General features: G+C 39.4%; 2 protein-coding genes across 4 annotated transcripts; both read right to left on the bottom strand.

Moving 5' to 3' along the window:
• Positions 1–2,129: 2,129 nt before the first annotated feature.
• LOC105565927 (nascent polypeptide-associated complex subunit alpha) lies at positions 2,130–4,730 on the bottom strand. 2 transcript variants are annotated; one of them, XM_012019517.1, is made up of 6 exons: positions 4,636–4,730; positions 3,710–3,974; positions 3,201–3,320; positions 2,913–3,008; positions 2,650–2,808; positions 2,130–2,431 (listed from the first exon to the last, which is right to left on the bottom strand). In XM_012019517.1, the coding sequence occupies exons 2-6, from the start codon at positions 3,962–3,964 to the stop codon at positions 2,417–2,419; spliced, it is 645 nt and encodes a 214-aa protein (XP_011874907.1). In that variant the 5' UTR covers positions 3,965–3,974; positions 4,636–4,730; the 3' UTR covers positions 2,130–2,416. The 2 variants fall into 2 exon arrangements, with proteins under 2 accessions (XP_011874907.1, XP_011874908.1); XM_012019518.1 differs by lacking the exon at positions 4,636–4,730 and adding an exon at positions 4,351–4,609.
• Positions 4,731–6,125: 1,395 nt separating this feature from the next.
• LOC105565923 (protein lunapark-A) lies at positions 6,126–10,310 on the bottom strand. 2 transcript variants are annotated; one of them, XM_012019513.1, is made up of 9 exons: positions 9,785–10,308; positions 8,834–8,875; positions 8,565–8,752; positions 8,294–8,480; positions 8,091–8,102; positions 7,659–7,884; positions 7,096–7,257; positions 6,825–7,007; positions 6,126–6,706 (listed from the first exon to the last, which is right to left on the bottom strand). In XM_012019513.1, the coding sequence occupies exons 1-9, from the start codon at positions 9,809–9,811 to the stop codon at positions 6,573–6,575; spliced, it is 1,161 nt and encodes a 386-aa protein (XP_011874903.1). In that variant the 5' UTR covers positions 9,812–10,308; the 3' UTR covers positions 6,126–6,572. The 2 variants fall into 2 exon arrangements, with proteins under 2 accessions (XP_011874903.1, XP_011874904.1); XM_012019514.1 differs by lacking the exon at positions 8,091–8,102 and having other exon boundaries at positions 9,785–10,310.
• Between the last annotated feature and the right edge of the window lie 651 nt (positions 10,311–10,961).

Below are 10,961 nucleotides of genomic sequence, written 5' to 3'. Positions count from 1 at the left end.
CGTCACTGCGGCTCGCCGCGCCGTAGTCGAACGTGCGTCGCGTTGTCCTTCGAATTGCGGTACGAACGGCACGGAATTACGTGCGTGATCCTGTCGTTGACGTCTTCTTCGTTTCTTGTAGTGTGCACTTGGCGATGCGGAAAGAGAATGGCCGTGGAATGGCCGTCTACCGTAGAGGAGAGCCGCGAATTCGTCGATTGTCTTTTCCAACGGACGTGTGAATTTAAGTGCGCGCTTATTTTAGAGCCCTCGATTGGATACGCGTTTTCAAGATTCGCGGGTACACGTTAATCCGTGTGCACGAATTTAAGGTACCTTCGTTCACGTGTACCTGTGTATGTGACGTATCCGTGCGTGTGTGTGTGTGTGATACGTGCGCAAATATTTATGAAAATTTGATGAAAGTTTCTCCGTTTCTGCATATGTTGTTCGACATATGTACGCGCATAATTCCAGCGTTCCAAGTTTTATCCAGACTTTGTCACATAATTCTCAAAATATTTCCCTGTTGAGGTATACGCGGGCTACACGTTTACGCGCGTCACATACACGGATATTCGCGTACACGTTCGCGGATTCGCGCAAGTACAGATCATTTTACCGGCTACGAAATATTTCGAGAGATATTTCGGATGATTGTCGAATACATAAGAATGGACTGTGAACGAGCCTTAATGCGTGGTCTACAATGCGAGTCGCAGTCGTAAGAATAATCGACTGCGATTGGTCAATTTCGTCAGACACATAAGAATTGACCAATCATCGTAGTATCGCGGGGGCCGACGGTTATCGGCGCTGGTCTGTTCGTGAAGCATTGAAATAATTTTGACGAGTAACGAAAGATACGCCGTACCAGCTTCGTTTTTTACTGACTTTCACGTGTTCGCGGCACTACGTAATTTCGTGGAATCGACGCCGGCGTTCGACACCCGCGAAATTCTAACAATTTTCGCGATTGATTAATTTTAATATCCGATGCAAATTTTTAAGTACGACGTGAGAGAGATTTGTTTCAAGTTCGATCGTTAAGAAAGGTATCGCCCGTGAATTATCAAAATTAAACTAATTTATATAATTCTATTATCGTATTTCTACATTTCAAATTACGCGTGATAGTCTTCTCAACAATTATAATATCTTACACGCGATCGATAAATATGAATAAATCTCGTACGAGACAATCGCGGGGGTAGCAGATGATCGAGATTCTTGTAAGAAATAATCGCGTTAATTACGAGCAATACGAAAACACGCGGAACGTCCGCCTCGACTGATTCAACAATAGATTCTTTTCGACCGAGGTGTTCGCGGCGCTACGTAATTTCTTGAAACCGGCGCCTCGGCGACAGAGTTGTTAATGCCCGTTCTACACCTAGAGATGATTCTGTTTGCAGCTTATCCGAGGGAGGCTGATGGCAGAGAACAATCCGTAAACGCTTAAGACTGTCTCAGTTGTAGACTCAGTCGTGAAAGACTATTGTATACGACTTACGTTTCTCTCTGCCTTACCCTACGTCTACGACTAAGCCAGTCTTAGCGCTGGTCTACAATACGTGGAGTAAGGAGTAAGGGAAAGCCCTAACTTGTAGCTTTTGGTGTAAGGAAACTGAAATACGGGCATAATTTTTAAAATATTTGTAACACTGATTGATGGCATTTTGATTCACCGAGAGTAAGAGCTGAAGTAGAAGTAAGAAATAAAATGGATTTATTTTCTTACTCCTACTCCTTACTCCAGCTTACTCCATGTATCGTAGACCAGCCTTTAAGCGTTTACGGATTGTTCTCTGCCATCAGCCGGAGTAGTATAAAGTGTAAAAGGTACACTGCGATTAGTTTCCAATCGTCCCGACGTACCGACCCAAAAATTGTGAAATTCTCGGAATTCCAATTCTTGAAAGCGTTGAAAAATTCTTAGGATTTTAAATAGTACCATCTCTGTCGATCATGTTCTCCCATGGACGTAGGAAATATCTGGAAGGGACGTAAGTACACTTATCGGTGCGAGGAGTTGGCTCTTAAGGATGAGGGGCATCTATCGTCACGGCCGTCTGAATCAGCATGATTTCAAAGCTCACTAGATCGCTCTTGGTCCTCTCTGCAATAATTATCCAATATATCGAAGATAATAAATTATACGTCAACCATTTATTACAGGATCTCCTTAGTACATAATAAAAACCCGGGAATATACAGTGATTGTGTATTCATCTTTTCTTTTACACAAATTTTGTATATACATGTAGATAAAATTTATCGAGACAATTTACCCACAATATATCGTGGCTTATTCTTTCCAATCAGTGAGAAAGAAAAAAAGAACGACACTTTTTGCGATGGTACATATAATGAAATTGTGTGCGATTTCGAAACACCAGTTACATCACGTAGCACATCCTACTTCTACGCAGCTCTATCACATTGTCAACTCCTGAAATAAAAAAGTTAACAGAATGAATCGTCACTTCTCACATTTGTAGAGCACAGTTTACTGATAAGAAACGAGTCAGTCTGCCAAGATATATTCAACATAACTTCTCTTCTGATAAAACTGTAGAAGCGAAACTTTTAAAACAATCATCACGTAATTATGAAACATATTTTGCACATTTGCCGCATAAATGCACGAATATATACTTTGAGACTCACCATAATAGCATTGACGATGTCATTTTGATTATTCTTAAGAGCTTTAATAGCCTTCCCTCGCGATACATTAGCCTGACACATGACCAAATCAACGTCCTTCTCCTCCACGCCTGTCTCATCCACCTCTTCTTCCGATTCTTCTTGTATCGGAGCAACGACCTAAGAAAACGAAGTAAAACAAAAGAGGAACGTTATAAATAATGTTGCGCATTAATATTGCATTTCCAAATATACGTGTTGTATTTTGCAACTATATGTCTTACCGTAGTACTGCCTCCAGCTTCAGTAGCTGGTATAACCGGTGGTTCCTTAAACTTCTCAGCCGCCGCTACCTGGGCTTGTTGACTGAGATCTTCAATCTGTACAGAAAAATATAAATATATATGAAGAGATATATTAAATAATTTAAATTTAGTAACAAATAACTGTTTAATGTCAGTCTGCCAAGGTATTTTTCAACATTTGATTTCTGTTATAGTTAGCGAAACTTAGCCATTCATCATAGGAGTTTAATAAATATGCGATATTTACTGTTAGGTAGTAGTCGTTACCTTTGCTTCGCCAAATACTATGTACGTGTCCGAAGCTGGGTTCTTCAAAACGTCCGGCTTATTAATAACAAACAGAATGTTCTTTGATTTACGAATGGTCACTCTATTGACTCCTTGTACCTGCACACAACAAACAAAATTAGTTTCGAATATAAAACGCGAATTTTAAGAGGAAATAGAAAGCGGAATGTGTGAAGAAATCACGAAATGATTACAAACAAGATTGTCTCACTGCAATTTCAATGAGAACTGACAATATTTGAAATAGCAACTTCTGGCCCACTTTGCACAATCGATCTTGTAATCGGCAAGTCTTAAGCCCAATGTCCAAGAGCTAGAACTTGGACCAAGTTCTAGCATCGTGGACATTGGCCTTTAGATCTGATCGCAAATATATCTCAGTTTGTAGAAAGTTTGTAGTTAAAAGTTTCGAATGAAAAATCATGAGATTATATAATCTATTTCTAGGGCAACCAAATAAATTTATCAGAATATTTGACAGTTTGTACCGGTTTCAATCCTAATTTGCTCATGAGCTTCCTGGCCTTCTTCTCGCCACGGCTCTGCTTAGCCTTGGACACCATATCGATCGGGAGTCCGGTGACCGATGTGTTGGCAAAATTGGAGACATCGGTGTTGGGGGACTCTTCTAATTCCGGAATGGTCTCGTCCGAGTCGGAGTCAGTCGCAGAACCGATACCTACCAGTTCCACCTTGGTAGGCTCCGAGCTCGCCGCCTTGTCAAGTTCCGTTAATTCCGGCATGTTTACTGATCTGCAAAAACGCATTATCGTAGTGTTACGTCTATGTAAAGAAGCAAGATCTTTGTCAACGTGGTGACAAAGTTCGAGGTGAAAGGCATTACAAGCTATCGGTAGCTTCGGAGCTTTCGGCGGCGACTCGCGGTTCCATTTAAGGCGACTGAAGCACGCCTGGCCAGCAAAGCAGATTCATGTAAAATTAGTGAGATACACGACGAGAATCCGACGTTTCACGACGGAGCGTCAAATTGTCAAATCGACGGATTGCCGTGTGATCGACGCTGTCGCATCGAATATATCATTGTACGCGAATGGACATTATGGCGTCCGTTAGAGCAGCTAGAGAAACTGCTTACTGAGGACTCGTTTTGACTCTCCTTGACATTTACCTAATGCCGCGATTCGTCTCGGTGCACTGTACTTGCGGATATCACGTCCCGTCACCGTTAAATCGTACTCGGGACCACTCGGGACGCTCCGCCAGGTCGTTTCACGTCAAATTGGCGGAAACGAGGCTCGCTGGGGCCGCGTCACATTCGCACGCGATATCAATGACGATAAAGTGTATCGCGCGATACTATTAGCGCAGGCATCACGGTCGATGTCAGATCTCGCGATATACACGCGTCCTTTAACATATTACATGACGATGCCGGAAAAATCGTTAGATTTACCTCGAGCGCTGCTCCGCCGACGAACAATATTACTTTTAACGCGTTGGTTGAGGCGGATTCACATGCAAGGCTGCGTTCAGAAACATCACCCGAGCGGCCCAGCGTATCGGTTTATCCTTGTTGCTATGATTGGTCAATTCTTATGTGTCTGATGAAATTAACCAATCGCAGTCGATTATTCTTACGACTACGACTCTGCGACTCGCATTGTAGACTACGCATTATGCTGGGTCTGTTCTTTATAGCGGGAGTTGCAACGGGCAGGAAAAGAGATCAGAATAATTAAAATGTATTATAAATTAATATTAACGGTATTTAAATGGAATAAAAAGATTGTTGCTGTTACATTATTGGTGTAGCCACTTCTGGTCAAACGACACCTACCATGAGACCAATTGACCTTTAATTACTGCTTTTCAGTCTAAAATCATTGATCCTGCAGCCATAGGTTTTCATAAGTAGATATATAATACATAACGATTCACAAAAGTACTGACAGAACGTAATACTTGTAGGTACGCAAATAAGGTGAGAAAAGAAAACTAGTCGAATTTTGTCTAAAATTGTATTATATAAGAATTTTTCAAATTTCTCAGGTATCTCTTTTACATACAAATTTTTATCGTGCTAAAATGACAGTACAATTTCTTACTTAGAAAGCAAAAAGTACAATATAATGAAAAACAATCACTCATAGCTTTAGAATTCACGTTATGGTCGAATTCGAACTGATACAATAATCATCAGTTTCATTAGCCTATCTAGAATCACAGTAGAATGTAATTATAAGTAATATAACATAGAGCGCATTCTCTCAGATTTTCTACTATTATGATACTATTTAATCTAGCTAGAAGCTATCGGCGTGTTAAATAATTTTTCATGCAAAAAGGCAATGCTGTTGTAAAATGCATTTGCTTTTTCTTCGTTCATTCTTTCAAAAAAAATTTTCACATAACAAAAACTCATGTTTTATGTAGCCTTATATCTAAACCATTAGTTAAATAATTCATACACTAAAACGCACAAGTTTGTTTTCTATTTAGTAAAACAATATATATATATATAATATATATATATAATATTCAGATAAAAGGCGTGATTAGTTGAGCTTAAGATATGCGAAGGAAAGAGCAACGTAGCTTCTCAAGAAAATTTGTGGCCACATATGAATAATGATCTGGAGATAAGATAGGCAGTCTTATAAAAAATACATAAATTGGTGTGCAACATGAACTTTTCGCATGCGTGCAATGTTCAAGTATTTTGTTATATTTGATTAAGTTGTGCCTCAAAAACAATATAAAAATGAAACGTAATTTCATATAAATATTATGATGTAGAAATATTTTTATGAAATCTACGAGATATTTAAGGGAAATTTAACTAATGATTTGTAGGTCTCATTTCAGCCTTTTTGCATTTGGTGACAACAAAAATTATTATTTATAATCATCATTCCAAATCTTTATTTGCTTTAGCATTGTGGATTGTCACCAAATGCAAAAAGGCTGAAATGAGACCTACAAATCATTAGTCAAATATAAGATTCTCATACATTTTCCAGAAATTGTCTTGCAAACGCTGTTTTCAATCGAAACTTTAAAGAAAGAAGTCTATAGATTCATTACATACATTATCAACAACCATATATTTGTTACTTCTAAATTATAGCAACAACTTCTATTAAATAGCAATGTTTTAATTGACAATTATATCTATAATCTAAAATGATATTTTACACTTCTAGCTCTCATTACGTATTAAGAGAGTCAACATACTTAATAATTTATTTTACTTTTTCAATTTACGTTTAATTTTACGTTTCCATTCTTGCCTCTTCACTTTTATCAAATTTTAAACTTACGTGAAATTCTGATTTATAAATATCCTTTTTCGCCTTCGGGCTATTTATTCAAATAGAAAAGTTATGAGCGCTACGATTCTGAAATGGGTTTGTCCTTATCAGATTCATTCTCATCTAATAATTTCTCATCTACTAATTCTTTAGTTTCTGATTCAGGTGTGTCAGATATTTCGCCTGGTTTTTCAACTACTTCAATATCTGAATCTAAAAAATAAAAGATTTGCATAAATACTTATTTTGATTTAGATTTAGGCGCATTTATTTTAGAATCCATATACAATATACATTATTCATACCAGTTAAAATTTTTTAAAAATCATACCTGTATCTGATTGCGTGCCTGTGCATGTTTCCAGCTCAGCAAGTTTTATTGTCTCTTCGTTTGTATGAGATACACTGACTTCGGTATTCGAAGTTACAGAAGAATTGTCGAAGTCTAATTTCGGTGCAAAAGGTTTTTGTTTCCTTGCAGGATTCCAGAAACCGCAGTAACAACACCTGAATGCTACAAAAAAATACACATACATTAGGTAACATCATCCGTTAAAATATATCTTGGGGAAAAATCCTCTTTAAAAAGGTATATTATTCACCGAAATATTCAAACTCTTCTTTCAGAGCCATTCCATTGTGCGACTCACATTGTCGACAAACTAAAGCATAGCGATTTGAAGGGCCATCACCTACTAAATAATCAACCAATCGATCGATCACTGATCTTTGTTGCGGTAATACAGGTCGTGGTAATGGTGATCCTGAAGTTATAAATTTGATTGTTAATTATCTCTACACAATTAATCAATTTATATGCGACATAGAACTGTGTAAGTACAATATTTTTTCTGAATCATTATACATGTATCAATTACAGTGTGAACGCCTTTTATTTTTTAAGGACCTGGCACAGATGGAGGCGGCCACTTGAATTACCATGTGAATCCATATACCGTATTTATTCCATCTTGTCCTGTGCACCGTTACAAACCGACGTGCACAGGCTTTTTCCCCTTTAGATGGAATCATTGTATATAATAAATACGGTATACACCACAATCTGTGCCAGGTCCTTAAAAAATAAAAGGCAGGTTCACACTGTAATTGATTTATATCTTTAGAGGACCGAGGTGAAAATTTAGTTGATTATACATCTACTTACGGAAACCTATGGCTGCGGGATTAATTATTCTAGGCTGGAAAGAAGTCCTTGAAGGTTGATTAATCGATCTAATGGTAGGTGTTGTTTGACCAGAAGTAGGTACACCACTCTGTGTATTTTGTGTCGGTATGATTCTTCTCCTTAATTCAGTAGGGAGGGGAGATATTACAGCCTGTGGCGTAGGACGTCGAGGTGTTTCAGATGGTATTACCATCCTTTGGGGAAGCTAAAAGCAGAACCACTAATTTTGAATATTTCATTTTATATAGCGTATCTAGCGTCTCAACTTGTATCATCTTTAAAAATATATATGTATATTTTTTAATACAGCTTATGTTTTGTTTTTCAAAATTCAAATTAAATGTACATTTTACTTTTATTATACTTTTGTACATGCTCATTATGCAGTAATACGAATTCTGAGGTACAAACCTTTGGAGTTAACTGTAAAGAAAGAAATAAAATCTAATAAGTACAAAATCAGACTTTACTTATGTAAAACAAAAACGGTGCAAAATAAGGTAATATAAATTATATATTTTTAAGCGCTTTGTTCATGTTACATTATTACGCGTTCAATTGAAGATTTAACTAACAAGGTTTCAATTCAAATTAGAACAGCTTGGTCTACTCACAGGCGACATGTTTAATTCATCCGGCGCAAATTTTAGCAATATCTCCTTAGCTTTCTTGTACGTCTCTGTTTCGGTAACTTGGTTTAATATCTTCTTTTTCTCCGCTACGATCGTCGACAATTTTTCTCGATTATGAGTAATCTTACGATTGTAATACCACGAAACCATTTTCTTTGTTAAAAGTATTCTAAAAGGGAAATGTATATGGATTACTTTTCACCCAAGAGTTCACACGTTGTACAATTATAGTCGGCGAGTGTCTCATACTTACAAAATTGGGAAAAACAGTAATGGCGTTATATAAAAGAGCTGATCGTACAACGAGGCCGGGAAGAAGCAAAAGTAAAAGATAAATGCTATCATAATGTAAAGGATGACTCCATAAATAATGATGGTGCCCACTATCTTCTTGTGCCTCTGCTCCGTAGTCTGCCCATACTGTTGGATGTCTTTGATTTGCTGGTGAAACAGGACAAGTTATAGAAGAAACTTTTATTTCACAATGTCTATCAATGCGGTAAGAAATAAAGTAATATTTACTGCATCGAGATTCTCCAAAACTTCAATGGTTGTCTTCTTTCTCTGGAAATCAGAAATTTTACATCAGCCGTGCGTGTATTTTATCAAATCGCAATGTGGAGATGCTTAAGGAATCAGGAGAATGGCAGACGGTGGATTCTTTAAAAATAACGCAGGCTAAATTTCTCCGTGATATTCGACAAACTACCAAACTGAAGAACATGAATAAGATTGGAAGGATAAAATTTGTAGATTATATCCGTCTCCTTCCCGTGTGGGCTTGACTCTAGACACACAGGTAAATTAAATAACTAACCGACCAAACGCGTAATAAAAGAAAAAATAAACTCGATTTTAGTTTACGAAGCACGTAATGCGTCGCATTTGGCTCGTGTGTTCGGGACATCAATTCCTTGGCTCGTGTATTTAAATTAGACCAAAGTTCGTCATTGAATGTTAATGTTTGGATTTTTCCCGTGCAGAATAAATTTATCGGCCGTTTCTGTTTACTCATGACAATGGTGGGCACCAAGAACCCAAGGACTCTTCTACATACACCGACATACGTACATACATACATATATACATGTATATACATGTATGTATAAGATTACACCTTGAGTTTATCGTACGAAGCGATTTCACGAGCGCCCGCCAATACAACGGGTAAATATATGTACATTTCCATGTGACCTTTCAAAAACGATGCTGAGAGGAGATAATACAATCGTACAGAGTGGCCGTTTTGCATTTCATTAGGCGTTTAGAAAGAAAGGGAAAGAGCCACAGAGTCGTTGCTTCGCGCCAAGGTTGCCGCGCGATTACAGGTCTGGCGTCATCGAAACGAATTCACGGCTATAAATAGGCCGTGGAGTGACATTCGGGAATATCGGCCGGGCGATCCGCAGATAAGCGCGGGACGCGCCTGGTGTTAACCTCAACGGAGACGTCGGGGCCGCGGGGCTAACTCACCTGAAATCTGGACAGTATTATCCCCATATTAGCGGCAGCTACGACGAAGACGGAGGCTACGCGAAGAGATCCCTGGCGTCGACGTCGATCGTGGTCGCGTGTCGCACCAAGGCCGACATAAAAGCGCCACCCGGTCGCTTTAAAATAGTCCTCGTCCTACCCCTCGGGGGCCGGTTTGCGCCACGCCGCTCGAGATACGTCGTCCAAATTTAAATCCCCGCCAAGCCTCGCGTCCTGAACCTGATATTATTTTTAGTCCGGAATCGTCTACGGGATCGTCCGGCGTGTCGTCGGCCGTCGAACGATCGCCAGCATGTTCTTCGGCGCCGCAGCGGGAAAGGAAGTGGGAAGAAATGCGAGATCCGCTCCAGCCGTCGGCCCGCTCCCGTATCAACAGTACGTGTTCGCGCTCCGAACGTCCGAACTGCCGGACGCCAAGCCACAACATACGGCGTTCGCGACTTCGCGTATGTGTATTATCCGCGCACTCGTATTACGCGAATATTGCGCGATGCCGCGCAGCCGGGACGGCGGAGCTGGGCGTTCGTAAACCCACAACGGGGCAGCCGCTTCAACGGTTTCAACGGTTCGCGATTGGTCAATTCTAAGGCTGGATTCACATGGAGCGTAACTTGCGTAGCGTAACCTGCGTATCACCAATCACAGGGTCTTTCTGATAGAACCGTTTCAATAATTCCGTTGAAATAGTTGTGTGATTGGTGATACGCAGGTTACGCTTAGGCAAGTTACGCTCCATGTGAATCCAGCTTAAGGCTGGTATTACATTTGTTGTACGACAAAGTTTTTAAGCGTATTGATTGGCTGAAGGATAGTAAAATTCTCGAGTATCTAGAAACTTCCTATTCAGCGGCCAATCGACACGCTTGAAAAATTTGTCGTACGACACATGTAATAGTACCCTGAGGCTGAGTCTACATTGGATGTCGTAAGTCGTGTCGGAAGAAATTGACCAATCACAGTTCATTATTCTCCTTACGGTCGAAGAATAATGAACTATGATTGGTCAATTTCTTCCGACACGACTTACTACATCCTATGTAGCCCAGCCTGAGCGATGAGTGATGAGCGATATCCAATGGGCGTACAGTCTTTATAGGAAAACTATACGCTTTCCCATATAACCTGTACGCCCATTGGATAATCACTCGTCGCTCAT

This window comes from Vollenhovia emeryi, unplaced genomic scaffold (assembly GCF_000949405.1).
Source record: "Vollenhovia emeryi isolate VEMERY1.0 unplaced genomic scaffold, V.emery_V1.0 DF939148.1, whole genome shotgun sequence".
Lineage (NCBI taxonomy): Eukaryota > Metazoa > Arthropoda > Insecta > Hymenoptera > Formicidae > Vollenhovia > Vollenhovia emeryi.
This window is presented reverse-complemented; position numbering and strand designations above follow the sequence as displayed.

What these genes read in the sequence shown, in the direction of transcription:
- LOC105565923 (XM_012019513.1), bottom strand. Translation starts at nt 9,811, where the DNA reads ATGGGGATAATACTGTCCAGATTTCAG. An exon ending in TTTTGGAGAATCTCGATGCA is followed by an intron (nt 8,753 to 8,833) that starts GTAAATATTACT and finishes CTGTTTCACCAG; the next exon opens with CAAATCAAAGACATCCAACA. An exon ending in AGAAGAGTTTGAATATTTCG is followed by an intron (nt 7,008 to 7,095) that starts GTGAATAATATA and finishes ATTTTTTTGTAG; the next exon opens with CATTCAGGTGTTGTTACTGC.
- LOC105565927 (XM_012019517.1), bottom strand. Translation starts at nt 3,964, where the DNA reads ATGCCGGAATTAACGGAACTTGACAAGGCGGCGAGCTCGGAGCCTACC. An exon ending in GCAAATTAGGATTGAAACCG is followed by an intron (nt 3,321 to 3,709) that starts GTACAAACTGTC and finishes TGTTGTGTGCAG; the next exon opens with GTACAAGGAGTCAATAGAGT. An exon ending in AAGCTGGAGGCAGTACTACG is followed by an intron (nt 2,809 to 2,912) that starts GTAAGACATATA and finishes TCGTTTTCTTAG; the next exon opens with GTCGTTGCTCCGATACAAGA.